General features: G+C 67.8%; 2 protein-coding genes and 1 long non-coding RNA gene across 7 annotated transcripts; 1 reads left to right on the forward strand and 2 right to left on the reverse strand.

Moving 5' to 3' along the window:
- Positions 1-35: 35 nt before the first annotated feature.
- LOC131826358 (uncharacterized) lies at positions 36-4,895 on the reverse strand. Its single transcript, XR_009351547.1, has 3 exons — positions 4,749-4,895; positions 999-2,176; positions 36-550 (listed from the first exon to the last, which is right to left on the reverse strand). It is a non-coding gene; the product is annotated as an uncharacterized LOC131826358 (long non-coding RNA).
- OPLAH (5-oxoprolinase, ATP-hydrolysing) lies at positions 1,067-13,988 on the forward strand. Of its 3 annotated transcripts, none has more exons than XM_059165489.1 (27): positions 1,067-1,310; positions 4,812-5,035; positions 5,110-5,301; positions 5,825-5,924; positions 6,002-6,125; positions 6,200-6,395; positions 6,484-6,649; positions 6,737-6,875; positions 6,953-7,020; positions 7,157-7,422; positions 7,544-7,656; positions 7,742-7,912; positions 8,115-8,252; positions 8,346-8,484; positions 8,708-8,820; positions 9,061-9,212; positions 9,750-9,910; positions 9,990-10,091; positions 10,167-10,341; positions 11,881-12,065; positions 12,169-12,315; positions 12,405-12,539; positions 12,666-12,815; positions 12,899-13,056; positions 13,134-13,294; positions 13,420-13,517; positions 13,769-13,988. In XM_059165489.1, the coding sequence occupies exons 1-27, from the start codon at positions 1,067-1,069 to the stop codon at positions 13,922-13,924; spliced, it is 4,173 nt and encodes a 1,390-aa protein (XP_059021472.1). In that variant the 3' UTR covers positions 13,925-13,988. The 3 variants fall into 3 exon arrangements, with proteins under 3 accessions (XP_059021472.1, XP_059021473.1, XP_059021474.1); XM_059165490.1 differs by lacking the exon at positions 1,067-1,310 and adding an exon at positions 4,204-4,313; XM_059165491.1 differs by lacking the exon at positions 1,067-1,310 and adding an exon at positions 4,391-4,609.
- LOC131826357 (sphingomyelin phosphodiesterase 5-like) lies at positions 13,600-16,381 on the reverse strand. 3 transcript variants are annotated; one of them, XM_059165495.1, is made up of 7 exons: positions 15,266-16,377; positions 15,112-15,184; positions 14,741-14,881; positions 14,579-14,668; positions 14,426-14,489; positions 14,207-14,342; positions 13,600-14,134 (listed from the first exon to the last, which is right to left on the reverse strand). In XM_059165495.1, exons 1-7 carry the CDS (start codon positions 16,091-16,093, stop codon positions 14,042-14,044), a joined length of 1,425 nt encoding a protein of 474 aa, XP_059021478.1. In that variant the 5' UTR covers positions 16,094-16,377; the 3' UTR covers positions 13,600-14,041. The 3 variants fall into 3 exon arrangements, with proteins under 3 accessions (XP_059021478.1, XP_059021479.1, XP_059021477.1); XM_059165496.1 differs by lacking the exon at positions 14,579-14,668 and having other exon boundaries at positions 15,266-16,381; XM_059165494.1 differs by having other exon boundaries at positions 14,579-14,881; positions 15,266-16,380.
- Positions 16,382-17,437: the final 1,056 nt, after the last annotated feature.

Below are 17,437 nucleotides of genomic sequence, written 5' to 3' on the forward strand. Positions count from 1 at the left end.
TATATTCACATATATATAAATACTATGCAGCCATCAAAAAGGAAATCTTGGGGGGCGCCTGGGTGGCTCAGTGGGTTAAAGCCTCTGCCTTCGGCTCAGGTCATGATCTCAGGGTCCTGGGATGGAGCCCCGCATCGGGCTCTCTGCTCAGCGGGGAGCCTGCTTCTCCCTCTCTCTGCCTGCCTCTCTGCCTGCGTGTGGTCTCTGTCAAATAAATAAATAAAATTAAAAAAAAAAAAAAGGAAATCTTGGGCGCCTGGGTGGCTCAGTTGGTTGGGCCACTGCTTTTGGCTCAGGTCATGATTCCGCACTCCCGGGATCGAGTCCCCCCTCGGGCTCCCGGCTCCACGGGGGGTCTGCTTCTCCCTCTGACCTTCTCCCCGCATGTTTTCTCTCGCTGTCTCTCTCACATAAATAAAATCTTAAAAAAAAAAAAAAAGAAAGAAAAGAGAAATGAAATCCTGCCATTGGCGACGACGTGGATGGAACTGGAGAGTATCGCGCCGAGCGAAGTCAGTCAGTCGGAGAAAGGCAGGTTCACATGAGCTCTCTGATAGGAGGAATTCGAGAAACAAGGAAGGGAAGGAAAAATAAAGTAAGATGAAGCCAGAGAGGGACACAAGCCATGAGAGACTCTTAACCACAGGAAACAAACAGAGGGCTGCTGGAGGGGAGGGCTGGGCGCGGGGTGGCTGGGGATGGGCATGAAGGGGGCGCGGGCGGGTGGGCGGCGGGTGTTGTAGGACACTGATGGCTCACTGAGCTCCACGTCTGAAATGGAGAATACGCTATATGTTAACTGAAGCTAAATTAAATTAAAGAAAAAAAGCAGCTTTTCCCCTGCAGAAGGGGCTTCCTAGAGGGACTCTAGGCCCGAGTCATTGGGCTGTCAGGGGCCAGAGGTCAGAGGTCAGCGGTCAGGTGTGCCCTACTCAAGGCGATCGGAACTGCCAGGCCCCGGAATGCGGCCGAGGCAAGGGGGCAGGGAGGCCACTGACCTCACAATGACGGGGTCCGGTCCACTGTCCCCGGCCAGCCCGCCAGCTGCTGGCAGCTGCCGCCCCTGATGCCGGGCATGTCCCTCCTGAGCAGCTACGAGGGCCTGCGGCAGGAGATCCAGCGGCTGGCGCAGGAGAACGAGGAGCTGCGGCGGCTGGTGCAGCTCATCCAGGAAAACCAGGAGCTGAAGCTGGTGCTTCGGAACCGGGGCAGCAGCCTGGGCTTCTGCAGCTCAGGGATCCTAGCTGAGGTGGCTGCTAGCCCCCGGCCGTCCCGGAGGAGAACCATCAAGTTCAAGGATGCTGAAAGAGGTGAGAAGCGCCAGGGCCTGTGGAGCTTCACTCCGTCAACTTGTGCCAAGAGCCTGGAAAGTGGGGTAAGCCCTGCTTCCAAGGGCAGCAGCCTGTCAGGAATGGAAGGTGCTGGGGGACCGATATGAAGAAGTGCAGCCGCGAGAAAGTGGTGTTGGAGCAGGGCTGGACCCAAGTGAGGGAGCCACAAGGCTGGGGTTGAGCTGAGAGTTAGTCTGTGCAAAGGCCCTGAGGTGGCAGCAAGCTGGGTGTGTTGAGGCGTCGTGCTGAGCCAGCGCTGGTGAAGGGGAGGGCAGGCGAGGACCAGGAAGGCCCTGCAGGTCGGAAGGAACCTGACCGCAGGATCTGGGCCTCTGGGGCTCCCGGCCTGATGGGATGGGGTGGGTGAGGTTCGTTCTCCTGTTGAGAAGTGACAGGCTTGGCTAGGGCAGGGGCCTGAAGGCTGAGGTGAGGAGGTGGGTGAGGGCAGCTCCCAGGCTTTAGCCTCAGCTCTGTAAGTAGGGCACTGTCCCTGGTGCGGGCAGGCTCAGGGGACCCCAGTCTCATGGGGACAGGCACCATGCTGCAGGGAAGCCTCTGGCTGTGCAGATCCACAGGGAGATACGGGGAGGGGGCATGCCAGTCCTGGCACCGGCTTCCATCCCTGCTGCTGAGGGACCTGAGGCAACAACGGGGGAGACAGTGTGACCGGAGCTGGGACTTACACTCGGGGCTGCTCTGTCCAAACGCTGCAGGCAGGGTCACTGCAACAGCTTGCTTCCCACAGTCCTGTAGCCTGGGAGTCCGAACTCAGGGTGCTGGCGGGGCTCTCGGTGGGGCTCTGCGGTTGGCTTAGAGCTGGCCGCTGTCTAGCGCGTCTGCAGCTTCTGGAGAGAGCAAGCCGTTTCTTCTTACAGGGGCGCTAATCCCACCCTGGGGCCCCACTCTCATGACTTCATCACCTCGCATAGATCCCGCCTCTAAACCCCATCACGGTGTGGGGTAGGTAGGCTCCAACATACGCATTTTGAGGGGACGCCATTCAGGGCATAGCAGAGGGGCCCTCCTCGGAACACTCGCATCAAGAAGTGTGCTGAAGGAGGCTGGCAGGAGGAAATCGGGGAGCAAGTCAGGAGCCCATCACGGTAGGTGCTTCCCACACACACAGCTGGGGGACGGGGGACGCACGGGGTGGTCAGAGCGGGACCGGGCACTGGGATGGCTGGGACCTTCTTTGGTCTTACCAGCTATGATCTCAGTGGAGGTGAGGTCAAGAGAGCCAGGACACGAGTGGGGCGGAGGATAGACCCCGCCGGGGAGGCGCAGCCCAGGGACGGAGCCGCTGGGCGCTGCTGGAAGGGCGTGGGTGGGGACTTCAGCAGGTGTGCGCTGACGAGGACGATCACCAGCCACAAGGGGAAGATGGTGCGGTGTGTGAGGGGAGGGGGGCGTGGCTGGGTGGCACTGAGAAGGCTTGCCCAGGTGGTGGAGGATGTGGGTCGTGGAAGTCTCCGGATAGATTCTCAGCTGAGGGCCCAGTCGGAGAGGCCGTGTGGGGGATTTGGTGGGATGATCACCCAGTCATGTGGACGAGTGCATGGGCTGTCCGCCGGGCAGCTGCTGTACGGGAACGAAGGAGATATGGTGGGGCCGCAGGCGGGGGTTCTGACTGAAAGGGAGCTGCTGACCACCACCTTGTGGTTTGCTCAGAGCAAGCAGAGGTAGAGCTCCTGCGTGGTGGCTGTACTGATTATGGGGGGCCCCAGCTGGGCGAGAGGGACAGGGGAGGTGTGGGAGCTCAAGTCCTCCACGCTTGGCCCAGGCAGGGCTGGATGTGGGGAGACACCCTCTGGAGCCTGGGCTGGTGGAGGAGGCCATGGGCCACCAGCAGAAGGTGTGAGCAGACCTGGGCACTGCTCTGAGTCACTGAATCTAGGGTCCAGTTCTTTCAAAACCATGTCTCCTCCCTCCTCCACCACATGGAAGGGGACGCTGAGGCTGCCAAAGGCCTGCAGGCAGATGGGAGCTCCCTGCTGCAGCCTGGGGTGCACCCCAAAGCCTGTGGTCCCCACCCGGCCCACCTCCCGCCCACCTGCAGGGACCAAGCAGGGCTGGCAAGTTTCCTAGGGGACAGGGGAGCATGTTGGAGGGGCCCTGCTGGCCTGGCTACCCGGCCTGGCACATGAGGTGAAGCCCTCTCCACCCGCTGTCCCCTCTGCCTGAGACACCCCCCATCCCCTCCACCGCACACACACATTGTTCCCTCTAGGGAGTGGGAAAGGCCTGCTCCAGTCCCTGCACAGCTTGAGCCCACTCCAAGCTCGGGCACCTCTCTGCCATTGGGGAACAGCCAGCGTGGGAGAGCCGTCTGCCTCCTCAGGGCACTCCCCGCAGCTTCTGGGACATCAGCCCGTATGTTGTGGGGGTCCTGCTGCTCCAGCCTCGGCTGCGGCGGGGTTAGCCTTGGACGGGCAGCAGGGGTGTTGATAGCTTGGGGGGGGGGGCCCTTGCCCGCAGCATCTGCAAGCACGCGGGGAGCAAGGGGTTCTGCAGGGCGCGCCCCCCCACCCGCGCTCCTTCCCGCCGGCGCCCTGGCCCCATTCCCGCGGCGGAGCCGCCTCGTGCCAGCGCAGCTCGGGCTGGCATTTCTAGGCCGCGCGTTCTGCTCTCCCTGCCCCGGGGCTTCCGGAGTGGGCCCCGGGGCTCCTAGGCTCGGCGACCTCTGGGCCGGCTTGGGGCCTGACGGCCGGCGGTACGGAGGTGCCCGGAGGCCGAGGACGCGCCAGCACCGCGCCGCGCCTGGCCCCGCTCCGCCCCGCGCCCCGCCGTGTCCCCGGGTGGCTCCTGGCGGAGGAGGGAGGCGGTTCCCGGCTAGCCGAGCCTTACGCAACCGGGAGGGCCGTGCGCGCCCGGACCGGTCGTGCGGGGGGCGGGCTCCGCTTCCGGGCAGGGGACGGGACGGGGCGGAGCGGGGCGGGAGCGCGGGGCCCGCAGACCGCCGACCGCTCGGAGCCGACCCGCCAGGTGGGCCCCGCACCCGCGCGCCCGGGCCCCTCTCCTCGCCGCCCTGCCCCGGCCGCGCGACCCCCGCCGCTCCGCGCCTCTCGGCCCCGCCCCGGCCCGCCCCGCCGTCTGCGCGGGCCCCGCCCCGCGTCCCCCAGGGCCCGGGCCCGAAGGTCGCGCAGCTGCGAGTGGGGCTTCCCCCGCCCGCCCCCGGCCCCCGTGCCTCTTCGTGCCAAAAGAGCCCAGGCCCCCCGGCCCGTGGGCTTCCGTGGCGCGTCCCGCTCCGAAAGACCTGCTCCGGGCGCGCTGGGAGCCGGGTAATGCAGGCCACTAGGCCGCCGGACCCACCCTGCCCTCTGAGCTGGGTCTGCAGCTCCCGCTCTGCCCAGGGCTCCTTCGGGACCTGGAAGCCCCCCCCCCCTCCGCCCCGCCTGCCCCTCCCCATCCCATCTCTACCCAAGGCTGCCAGCCCGCCGATGCCCCGCTGGGCCTGTGGCCTGATCGGCGGTCTCTGTCCAGTTCTTCCCGGACTACCGGCTGAAGAGTCGCTGCTGGACTCCAGCCCCATCATCATGGGCAGCCCCGAGGGGCGTTTCCACTTTGCCATCGACCGGGGAGGCACCTTCACAGATGTCTTTGCCCAGTGCCCCGGGGGGCACGTGAGGGTCTTGAAGCTGCTCTCAGAAGATCCTGCCAACTATGCAGATGCACCGACTGAAGGCATCCGCCGCATCCTGGAGCAGGTGGCCAGGGCAGGAAGGCGGGGTGTGGTGGGACCTGGGGCCCAGAGGCCTGACACCGACCATGGGGTTCCCAGGAGGGGGGCATGCCGCTGCCCCGGGACCGGCCGCTGGACACCAGTCGCATTGCCAGCATCCGCATGGGCACCACAGTGGCCACCAATGCCTTGCTGGAGCGGCGCGGGGAGCGGGTGGCCCTGCTGGTCACACGTGGCTTCCGAGACCTGCTGCACGTGGGCACCCAGGCCCGAGAGGACCTCTTTGATCTGGTGAGCTCACCCACTCCAGCTGGTGGCTGGGCCCAGCAGCTCATGTTTCTCGGGGATGCCATGGTCCCTTGGGGAGGGATGTCCTTGGTCAGTGCTGGCCCAAGGCCATCAACTGATAGGCAGAGGGGAGGTTCCAGCACTCGTGGCAGGCACTGTGTCCCCCAAGCCCTCGGAGTGCTCACAGGTAGTGCTGTTCTTGTCTGCCACCATGCCCTGTCCTGGACTAGGGTGTGGAGTGACACAAGACAGACCTTACAGGGTGAGGGGTAGGAGCCCACCCTCCCGACCCTCCCCTTCGCGGTTGGTGGAGGGAGCTGCCCCTGTGGGGGTGGGCCCTTGGCTACACTCAGGTGCCTGGGAGTGGGGAGCCGGCCCCTGGGTGGGCCTTGCTGGGGCCGCCCTGTCTGACCGTGTCTCCTGGGCCTGTTGGGACACATCCCCTGGCCTGCACTGTCCCACCCACGCAGGGCCCCAGCAAGGACCCTCAGGCCTGGGCGTCCTCTGAGTCTCTGCCTGCCTCCAGGCCGTGCCCATGCCTGAGGTGCTGTACGAGGAGGTGCTGGAGGTGGAGGAGCGCGTAGTGCTGTACCGCGGGGAGCCTGGTGCCGGGACACCTGTCAAAGGTGCGGGGGGCCTCCCGGCTTAGGGTGCGGGGTTGCCTCCGGGGCCTCCAACAGGGTGGTAACGGGCTTCCCGGCAGGCCGCACAGGGGACCTGCTGGAGGTGCAACAGCCCGTGGACCTCGGGGGTCTGCGCGGGAAGCTGGAGGGGCTCCTGGCTCGAGGCATCCGCAGCCTGGCGGTGGTGCTCATGCACTCCTACACGTGAGTGCGGGCTGCGGGGGCTGGGGCGGGCGGGAGGTGCGGGCGAAGGCAAGGACTGCTGGCTCCTGTTGCAGGTGGGCGCAGCACGAGCAGCAGGTGGGCGCACTGGCCCAGGAGCTGGGTTTCACGCACGTGTCCCTGTCCTCGGAGGCCATGCCCATGGTGCGCATCGTGCCACGGGGGCACACGGCCTGTGCCGATGCCTACCTGACACCCACCATCCAGCGCTACGTACAGGGTTTCCGCCGCGGCTTCCAGGGCCAGCTCAAGGTGAGCCCCTCACCCCACCCCACCTCCTCCCAGCCACCCCCAGCCTGAGCCGGCCCCATCCCCCTCACTGGCCACCTGCTCACCCCAGGACGTGCGGGTTCTGTTCATGCGCTCCGACGGCGGCCTGGCACCCACGGATTCCTTCAGCGGCTCCCGCGCTGTGCTGTCTGGACCCGCGGGGGGCGTGGTTGGCTACTCGGCCACCACCTACCGGGTGGAAGGCGGCCAGCCTGTCATTGGCTTTGACATGGGAGGTAGGAAGGCTGTGGGGGGTGGGGGGGGCAGGCAGTGCGGGGGTGTCTGCGTCTGTGAGTCACTCCTCGTGTCCCTCCCCCGAACAGGCACGTCCACTGATGTGAGCCGTTATGCTGGAGAGTTCGAGCATGTCTTTGAGGCCAGCACAGCGGGTGTCACCCTCCAGGCCCCCCAGCTGGACATCAACACAGTGGCGGCGGGTGGGGGCTCCCGCCTCTTTTTCAGGTCAGCCCCTGCCCCTGGGCTGGGCCCCCCAGCCCTTCCTCCCAGGGCACCTCTGAGTGCAGCCCACCCTGTCCCAGGTCCGGCCTCTTTGTGGTGGGGCCTGAGTCTGCAGGAGCCCATCCCGGCCCCGCCTGCTACCGCAAAGGTAGGAGCTGCTGTCTGCCCGGCCAGGGCCCTGCCCCTGCTGCCCAGGCCCGCCCCGACCCTTCATCCCAGCCCCCGCTGCCCAGTCCTGGGCCCCGTCTCCACCCCCCAACCCCCACCCCTTGCACACCTCCCAGGGGGGCCCGTGACAGTGACGGATGCCAATCTGGTTCTGGGTCGCCTACTGCCTGCCTCCTTCCCCTGCATTTTTGGGCCTGGAGAGGACCAGCCGCTGTCCCCTGAGGCCTCCCGAAAGGCCTTGGAGGCTGTGGCTACCGAGGTCAACAGCTTCCTGACCAATGGGCCTTGCCCAGCCTCTCCCTTGAGCCTGGAGGAGGTGGCCATGGGGTTCGTGCGTGTGGCCAATGAGGCCATGTGTCGGCCGATCCGCGCACTCACGCAGGTATGCTCCCTCCATGCCTGCGCCCCCTCCCGTGCCTCCCACTCAGGCAATGCCAGCGGGGGGAGGGCTGGGCGGCCAGACAGGGTTAGGGTCTGCCACCGACCCCCTTCTGGTTTCCCAGGCACGAGGCCATGACCCCTCGGCCCATGTTCTGGCCTGCTTTGGGGGAGCTGGTGGGCAGCACGCTTGTGCCATTGCCCGGGCCCTGGGCATGGACACTGTGCACATTCACAGGTACGTGTGGGAGTGGCACCCGTGTCCTAGGCTGGGGCGCTGGCGTCAGGAGGTGTCTCACACTGCCGAGGTCCCTGTCCCACAGGCACAGTGGGCTGCTGTCAGCGCTGGGACTGGCCCTGGCGGACGTGGTGCACGAGGCCCAGGAGCCTTGCTCCTTGCCTTATGCGCCTGAGACCTTTATGCAGCTGGACCAGAGGCTGAGCTGCCTGGAGGAGCAGTGCGTGGACGCTCTGCGGGCCCAGGGCTTTCCCAGGTGGGGAGCGAGGGGCGGGCTGGGGGGCACCGGGCCAGGCCAAGGCCTGTATCCCAGCGCCCCACCCCCCAGGTGGATTGACCGCCCGATTTCCCAGATGGTGCTGGGGCCCATGGGGCAGTGGTCAAGGAGGGCTGGGGAAGGCAGGACAGGAGTCCCGTTAGGCGGCCCTGTGTGAGCGCCCCTCTGGCCCCTGCCCCAGGTCCCAGATCAGCACTGAGAGCTTCCTGCACCTGCGCTACCAGGGCACCGACTGTGCCCTGATGGTGTCTGCACACCAGCACCCGGCCACAGCCCGCTCGCCCAGGGCTGGCGACTTTGGGGCCGCCTTTGTGGAGAGGTTGGCAACCGCGTGTCCCTGGGGGCACTGGTGGGAGGCCCACCAGCCTGGCCGCCCTGCTCTGAGAGTTCCCTCGGGGCTGGGGACATGCAGGTACATGAGGGAGTTTGGATTCGTCATCCCTGAGCGGCCCGTGGTGGTGGACGACGTGCGCGTGAGGGGCACAGGCCGAAGTGGCCTTCGCCTTGAGGATGTGGCCAAAGCTCAGATTGGGCCTCCCCGGGTGGACAAGGTGGGTGGCTCTGCATCTGCCCACCTCCCACACCCACAGGGACGTGGGGCCGGGCGTGGGCGGGCAGGGAGACCCAGGAGGGAGCCGGACCCCAGAAGCGCACTCAGCCCCCCACCCGCCCACCCACACCCACACCCACAGGGACGTGGGGCCAGGCGTGGGCGGGCGGGGAGACCCAGCAGGGAGCTGGACACTGGAAGCGCACTCAGCACCCCCTCCTCAGATGACCCAGTGCTACTTTGAGGGGGGGTACCAGGAAACCCCCGTGTACCTGCTGGGAGAGCTGGGCTTCGGGCACAAGCTTCAGGGGCCCTGCCTCATCATCGACAGCAACAGGTGGGCTGATGCCTGGTGAGGGTGGGGCCATGGCTGCGAGGGCTGGGGGCACAGCTGCCAGAGCTCGAGGGAGCTCGGGGTCCTGGTGGAGGGTTCTCGGGCCCGAGACTACAGACTATGGGGGACTCTAGGGTCCCATTAGGGTGGACGTGGGCCCAGCCTGGGGATGTGTGGTGTCAACTTGGGAAGGGGGCTCTGCGCTGGCGTGGCACCTCCAGCCTCTTGTGCCCCTGCCCTCAGCACGATCCTGGTGGAACCGGGCTGTCAGGCAGAGGTGACCGAGACGGGGGACATCCGCATCTCTGTGGGGGCTGAGGCCCCAAGCACAGTGGGGGCCCAGCTTGACCCCATCCACCTGTCCATCTTCTCACACCGCTTCATGAGCATTGCTGGTCAGTGGCTGCCCCCGTCTGTGGGAGAGTGTGTCCAGGGCAGAGGGGAGCAGGCGGTATGGCCCTCGGGGGTGTGTGGAGAGAGGCGGGGTGTGACCCAGGGGAAGGTGGGCGGTGTGGCCCAGCGCTGGGATGGCCAGTCCCCCGGCACCGGTGAGTACCTAGGTCCCACCGGCAGCCATGGGGTCTGTGGACAGGAGGTGGGCTCAGCCTAGTGAACCTGTCCTTGCGGGATCGGGCTGGGGCTGCTCGAGGCCCTGAGTCCTGTGCCTGGGCACTGGCTTCCTACTGTGCTGGGCACACTGGAGGGGGACGGGTGGGGTCTCAGGTTCTCGGTGAGGCTCCAGGCAGGATGGAGAGGAAGGGGGTGGCCCTCACATGGGCATCGTGGCCCGGCTGCGGCCTCTCTGGGTGCACATGAGCCACTGCCACCCTGGGCGCCCCTGGAAGGCGGCAGGTCGACGTCTGGCTGGTGTGCGCGTCGGCCGGCTGCACTGGGGGTGGGGCCAGCGGCTGCCCGTCACTCTGTGCCCCCAGAGCAGATGGGCCGCATCCTGCAGCGAACAGCCATCTCCACCAACATCAAGGAGCGCCTGGACTTCTCCTGCGCCCTCTTTGGGCCGGATGGGGGGCTGGTGTCCAATGCCCCCCACATCCCCGTGCACCTGGGTGCCATGCAGGAGACCGTGCAGTTCCAGGTTTGGCGGGTCCCCCCCTGCTTTCCCTGGCCCCCCCAACCCCTGCCCCTTCCAACCCTGGGCTGTCTCCTGGCCTCAGATCCAGCAGCTGGGGGCTGACCTCCACCCTGGCGACGTGCTGCTGAGCAACCACCCCAGCGCCGGGGGCAGCCACCTGCCGGACCTGACCGTCATCACGCCGGTGAGGACCTCCTCCGCTGGGGCGGCCCCGGGGGTGAGGCTGGCCGAGCAGCTGACGCTCGCTCTGTGCCGCCAGGTGTTTTGGCCAGGTCAGACTCGGCCCGTGTTCTACGTGGCTAGCCGTGGGCATCACGCCGACATCGGGGGCATCACGCCGGGCTCCATGCCACCCCACTCCACCACACTGCAGCAGGAGGGCGCTGTCTTTCTGTCGTTCAAGCTCGTCCAGGGGGGCGTCTTCCAGGAGGAGGGTGAGTGGGGTAGGGCAGGAGTTGGTGAGCCGGACGCGGGGCTGCTCCTGACAGCCAGGCCAGGGGGGATACTGGGACACTGCCTAGCGGCCCAGGCCTGCCTTGAGCCTGGGGGGTGGGTCACGACCCCACAGTGGTTGCAGACCGTCTCTCAGAGATGACCAGAGGCTCTGAGGCACATTCTGCCTGGGCCCAGGAAGGCCTCAGTGATGTTGGGGGTGGGGAGCTGGCCAGGATACCCATGGGACTGGCCAAAGGAGGGAGAGAAACCTGTTACAAAGTAGGCAGTGGCCCACGGTGGTTAGTCTGTGCTGCGTTTGCACTGGGTCTGGGGGCTGCAGAGAGCGGTGAGGGCAGGGCCCAAGGACTGCGGGCTCTTAGAGAACTTTCCTGGGCTTGGGTCTGAGACACTGGGTGGAGGGGTGGCTGTGAAGGGCTTCAGCGGGCCTGCACTGGTCTGCCTGCACACCACGAGAGCCCCCAGCCTGCGTGCCGAATGGGTGGGTGTTAAAGGGTGGCCCAGAGGCCAAGCTGAGGTTAGTGAGGGGCAGCCACGGTTGCCCTGGGTGGTGCTGACCCTCGAGGTGGGCAGCAGGCATCACGGTAGGGACAACTGTCTCCGAGATCAAGGTTGGCATTGGGGGGGATTGGTGGACGGGGCGAGGAGTCAAGTTTGGACAACTAGGGGTTGGAGGGAGGCTTCGACAACAGGCGGGCACAGGGCAGCTACATGGAAATCAGGGCAGGGTTTGCAGTGTGGCCCAGGACACAGGGGCAGTGGCAAACACAGCTGGTGAAGGCGGCAGGGGTCTGGGAGCCTAGGGGGGCATCCCAGAGTGAGGGCACGTGCTGTGGGCAGGGTGGAGGGTAGAGCAACAGAGCTGCAGGCCACTGTCACACACACAGAGTGACCCAGGCCTGGCCACCCTCTTGGTTGGGGTGTGGGGAGCAGAGGGCAAGGGGCAAGAATCATGGGAGGGACATGAGCAGGTGCATGACAGAGGACGCAGTGGCCAGGGCCCAAGGGAGTACTGTACCTCAGACTAGGGAGAGGTCTCTGGGGCTCCCAGATTTGTTTGGGGGGACACGAGGCACAGAGAGACCCCTCCACAGTGGTGGAGAGAGCCACACCTCGTGGGGCAGTGTGGTTGGGGGAGGGTCATGGAAGAGGGGAGGGAAGGCCAGAAAGGGAAGGGGGTGTGTGGCAGGTGGTGGGGGGTGGCAGGTGGCGGGGACCCGGGGCAGGGAGAATTAAAGACGGAGGCAGGGTTTGCTGAGGGAGGAGCCCCTGCCAGCCCCCGGAGCCTCCAGCTCCTATGAGGTCACAGGCAAAGCTGCCTGTCCTCGTCTGGGGTACCTTGGGGGGTTGGAGTGTGGGAAGGAGAAGGTTGAGCAGATGGGAGGGGGCTGGGGGAGAGCCCGTGAAGGGCCAACATGGGGTGCCCCGCACAGTGCCCAGTGGAGGTGAGGCTGGTGTGGAGCGGGGCACCAGGGAGCCCCGGGGGCTCGGGGGTCTCAGTGGTGACCTCCTCTGTCCAGCGGTAACTGAGGCCCTGCGGGCTCCAGGCAAGATTCCCGGCTGCAGCGGAACTCGGAACCTGCACGACAACCTGTCCGACCTGCGAGCGCAGGTGGCAGCCAACCAGAAAGGCATCCAGCTGGTGGGGGAGCTCATTGGGCAGTACGGGCTGGACGTGGTGCAGGCCTACATGGGCCATATTCAGGTGGGCCCAGCGCGCCTGGGCAGGGGGCAGCTGGGTGGGGAGGTGGGGGCGCCGGGACCATCTGGAAGATGTATGACTGCCCACAGAACATTCTGTCTGCCAGGCAAACGCAGAGCTGGCCGTGCGGGACATGCTGCGGGCCTTCGGAACCTCCCGGCAGGCCCGGGGCCTGCCCCTGGAGGTGTCTGCAGAGGACCACATGGACGACGGCTCCCCCATCCGCCTGCGCGTGCAGATCAACCTGAGTCAGGTCAGGCGGCGGCGGCGGGCCGTCGGAGGAGGGTTTGGGAGGCTCGGCCGCCAGGCTGCGGCTGACCCCTCCACTACCCCCGCGGGCAGGGCAGCGCCGTGTTCGACTTCAGCGGCACCGGGCCGGAGGTGTTCGGCAACCTCAACGCCCCGCGGGCCATCACGCTGTCGGCGCTCATCTACTGTCTGCGCTGTTTGGTGGGCCGCGACATCCCGCTTAACCAGGTGCGCGTGCGCGTGTGCTGTCGCCCTGAACCGTCCTGGTGGCGTAGGCGACCCCACAGAGGGCTGATCTCGGGGTAGGCGCGGGGATATTCCCCGAGCGCCCTGAGAGCTGGCCCCTCCCCTCAGGGCTGCCTGGCGCCGGTGCGCGTGGTGATTCCTAGAGGCTCCATCCTGGACCCGTCCCCCGAAGCGGCCGTGGTGGGCGGCAACGTGCTCACGTCCCAGCGCGTGGTGGACGTCATCCTGCGGGCCTTCGGGGCCTGTGCCGCCTCGCAGGTGCGGCGGGTGGGTGGGTGCGCTCGGGCATGTTGCGGGCGGTGCCCCTCTAGCCCAGTGCAAATGCCACCTGCCCCTGCCAGGGCTGCATGAACAATGTGACCCTGGGGAATGCCCACATGGGCTACTACGAGACGGTGGCCGGCGGCGCGGGCGCGGGCCCCGGCTGGCACGGGCGCAGCGGCGTGCACAGCCACATGACCAACACGCGCATCACCGACCCGGAGATCCTGGAGAGCAGGTGCGCTGCGGCGGCGGGGGCGGGGCGGGGCGGGGGCGGGGGCGGGGCCGGCCGCACTAAGTCCCCGCCCCGGGCAGGTACCCAGTCATCCTGCGCCGCTTCGAGCTGAGGCTGGGGTCTGGGGGTCGCGGCCGCTTCCGGGGCGGCGATGGCGTCATCCGCGAGCTGCTCTTCCGCGAGGAGGCGCTGCTGTCCGTGCTGACCGAGCGCCGAGCCTTCCGGCCCTACGGCCTCCACGGTGAGCGGCCCGAGCCCCTGCCCCCGGGGCCCCTGCGGCCAGGTGTCCTCCTGTCTCCCCACCAACCTCCCCTGTCCCTCCCCTCCTGGCCCCGTGGGTTGCCCTCACCTCGCCTCTTCCGGCAGGCGGCGAGCCTGGCGCGCGTGGCCTAAACCTGCTTATCCGCAAGGACGGCCGGACCGTGAATCTGGGGGGGAAGACGTCGGTGCCCGTGTACCCCGGGGTAAGGACTGCGCCCCATCCTTTCTTTCTCCCGCTAGCCCCCCATTGATCCGCCTTCCGCAGAGTGAGCAGAGTTGCAAAGATGACCGGAAACTGAATTTAATTTGGTTTCTGAAGGACAGAGGGCGCGCGCTGGGCCTCCGTAGTCCAGGCGGGCCGCGGTGGAGGAAGGGGTGGCTGGCTGGGGCCGCAGCGGGAGGCAGTCTGGCGGGGAGGGCATGCCCGCGCTGAGCCTGTCCCCCTGTTCCACAGGACGTGTTCTGCCTGCACACACCGGGCGGTGGGGGCTACGGGGACCCGGATGACCCCGCCCCGCCGCCACCGCCGCCGGGGTCGCCCCAGCAGCCCCCAGCCTTCCCCGAGCGCGGCAGCGTCTACGAGTACCGCAGGGCCCAGGAGGCAGTGTGAGGCACGGCCCCCACAATAAACAGCTCTTAAGGCGCCCCGTCCCCGCGGCAACTGGCCAGGCTCACGCTCTGCCTCCGTGTCCGTCTTTCCACCCGGGCCAGCGCCTGCGTGCGTGCGTCAGGAGGGCACAGACACTCGGAGCCGAAGTCCCACGGCCAGGTGGTCAGTGAGCCCCGCCAGGGCGGTGCTGAAGGTCACGTGCTCCACCTCCTGGGGGCAGGAGTCAGGCTGAGGGGTCGCCCCAGCTCCGGCCGGCCCAGCGCCCTGAATTCTGCCACTTACTGGGCTCAGCCGGCCTCCGGCCACTCCCCGGTACATGACATAGTCCACGCGCCGGCCCCGCCAAGGCTTAGTCCGGGGGCCCTCGCCTGGAGGGCCTGCCAGGTAGCGGTGGCGCCCCTCCTCCTGCTCCAGGGCCCTGAGGACGGGCGGTGTCATCACGGCCAGAGGCCAGGGCTCCCCTCCGTGCTGGGCGGTGCCGGACCCCAGGTGTGCACTCACCTCCGCAGCATCTCGGAAGAGCAGGCCACCGAGTGGCGCAGGGTGGAGGTGTTCAGCATCGTGCCTGGGGCGGGGCGGAGAGGGCGGTCATGGGGGGGGGGCGCCGAGGCCCCAGAGCCCTCCTTAGGACCGCTCCCCGCCCGGGCGCCGTACCCAGGGCCCAGGGCTGCTCCCGGCGAGTGCCCAGCCGGCAAGGGTCCCGGAAGTGGCTGAAGAGCTCGTGCTCCTGCTCCTTTGCGTGGTCTGCGGGGGCGAGGCCAGCGCTCGGTGGGCGGGGCCAGGCGCTGATCCCGCCCCCTGCGGCTTCCCCCTCACCTAAAGAACAGTTGTCGAAGTTTAGGTCACCCAGAAGCACGCTGAAGGCCACGGCATCGCCCCCCGGGCGGCTCTGGGCTTCAAACTGTTGGATCCAGTCCAGCAGAAGCGTCAGCTGTTGGCAGCGCAAGGGCGCGTCCCCTGCGGGGGTGGGGGAGGAAGGCTGAGTCTGGATGCGCACCCCACCCCGGCCTCCGCCCGGCCCCGACCTGCGAGCCCAGCAGGGCACTCCACCACCCGGCTCGCGGTGCTTCGGGCCGTGGACAAACGGTGGGGGGAGCGGAGACAAAGACGAGGGCTGGGACCCGCCGCCGCCAGGATGAGAGAGGGGAGACCGCCGGCCCACGTGCTGACCCGTCCACGGGGCTCACCACTCGGCGCATGCAAGTGCGTGCAGTGCAGGAAGCCCACGATGCGGCGCCCGTCCAGGATGCCCACCTGCGCCTGCAACACCGTGGACCGCCCAGCAACGTCGCCTATTCGACCCCACGCCCAGCCCTCTCCCCGCGGCCGGTGGGCTTATACCTGCGCGGAAAGCAGTCCTTTGGAGGCCAGCGCGTCCTCGCGCCGTGCGTGGGGGAAGCATCGGAAGGCGGCGCGCAGCAGCGGATAACGCGAGGCCAGCAGCAGCCCGCTGCCGAGCAGCTTGAGGTGCGGTCCGGGCTGCAGGCCGAAGGAGCCCACGTCGTACAGCACCGGGCCCAGATAGGGCGCTAGGCGGCGGACGAGGCGCTGCGCCGCGCGCAGGTCGAACACCTCCTGCAGGCACACGAAGTCCAGCCCCGCCGGCACCGCGGCTATCAGCGACCCACCGGGCGTCCCCGGCCCTGGCGGACTGCAGCCCGTAGTCCCATAGCGCGAGGGCCGCAGGCCGGCGAGCAGCACGGCGCCCATGGCCTCGGCGCGCCGCTGGCTGTGCCGCAAGTTGTTGAAGCGCGCTAGGCCGTCGGGCAGCAGGCACAGGTTCGCGCTGAGGAAGCCGAAGCAGCGCGCGGGCTCAGCGGAGGGGCGCCAGGGCGCCGGGGGCGTCCAGCACTCCGGAGGGGGCCGGTAGCAGAAGGGGCGGCGCCAAGCTTGCAGGGGCAGCCAGAGCAGCAGGCCGGGCAGGGCGAGGGGCAGGCCGGCCAGGAGCAGCAGCAGCAGCGCCCCCACGGCGCCCGCGGCCGCTCTCAGCGCGCGGCGGCGGTTCGCGCGCGCCAGCGGCGCCCCGCAGCCCAGCAGCTGGTCCAGCGCCCAGTAAGCCGGAAAGAGCAGGGCTCGGGCCAGGCGGTGCAGGGCGTGCAGGGCAGGGTGCGGGAAGGGAGAGGGCCGCAGGGTGCCGGGCGTCGGGGGCCAGTCGGGAGGGGACTGCATGGCGCGCGGGACTTCTTGGCCTCGGGACGACCCCGCGGCTCCGTCGCCTCCAGCGTGCGAATCGATTCGTTGGTGCGTCCGCGGGAGCTGCAGGGGAGTCGCAGGTCAAGGCTACGTGGCGCAGCCTCTGCGCGGAGCCGGGAAGGTGCTGTGCTCCCGGGCGGTGCGGGCGCGGGCGGAAACCGGAGCGCCCGGGAAGCCGCGCGCTCCTCACCGGCGCGGAGTGTCGGCGGCGGTTGGAGGGAACAAAAGGGAAAGCGAAAGAGACCCCGGTTTCGCAGCCACGCCTCCGATCCTGCCCGTCCGGCCCCGCCCTCCCCTGAAGGCCGCCGGGAGAACCCCCAGCGCTGCGGCTCGGGAACCGGGGCTGGGGAGCAGCCTGCACCCAGCGGAGCGCCGTCCTCGCCGGCGCAGGCGGGCTGGCGAAGGGAGCGCGGGGCCTGCTGCGTTCCGCTCCCTCCCTCCTCCCGGCGAGTCCGCGCGGAATTGCGAGGGCCCTCGGGCCGCCCAGACTGCAGGGTCCGCCCCACCCCCACCCGTCTGCCTCTGTTGCAACGTCCAGCCGCTGAGTTCAAAGACCCACCCCAGAGGGGGGACGGACTCCGAGGCTCCGGCTGAGCGTCCCAAGAGCTTCCCCAGAGGCCTGACCCCGTGGTGACGGCTCTGTGACCCCACCCCAAGGAGCTTCCAATCTCGGGGTAAGGGACCGTTGGTTGGGCTTTGTGCGGCCGCTTCTCCCCGGGGCACGTGAGCCACAGGGAAAACAGCTCCCATCCGGAGAGCCTCTCGCACCTGCTCGGTTGGCTCCCGGGACCTGCTGCCTCGCGCTCCTAGAGCGGGTGCCTGGGCCCCACTTTCTGATCTGAGCTGTGACCCACCCCCCTCATCTCCCGGGTTTGCTCCTAAATTGCCCTGTAGTTTGAGTCGGGGCTGCCATTAAGCCTACAGGCGGCGAGGTGCAGGGCTTCCTGCCTCCCCCACTCCCAGTTCTCCAGGAAAACCTGATTGCCTTTAGAAACCAAAATCTGGTGCTGGCTGTGTTCCCTGTTACTGGTGTGTCGCGATGCTGGGCCTTCTCGGCAGACAGAGCGAGATTTCTATCTATAGATCTCCACATCCCTATATGCACAGTCCTTCCCTGCCTGTCCTGGGGGTCTGGCTGGATTCCCTGAAGTAGCAGGCCTGGGAGTGGGGAGGGCAGAGAGGCAGGGGGCTCCTGGGTGCACTCCATGACCCTCTCCTTCCTGCATTCCTCGCTGGGGGCTGAGTCCCTTGGCCCTTTGGAGTCCTCTGGCGGGCACACACGGATGCCGCAGGAGCCACCTCTGCCGGGGTCCGCGTTCC

This window comes from Mustela lutreola, chromosome 3 (assembly GCF_030435805.1).
Source record: "Mustela lutreola isolate mMusLut2 chromosome 3, mMusLut2.pri, whole genome shotgun sequence".
NCBI lineage: Eukaryota > Metazoa > Chordata > Mammalia > Carnivora > Mustelidae > Mustela > Mustela lutreola.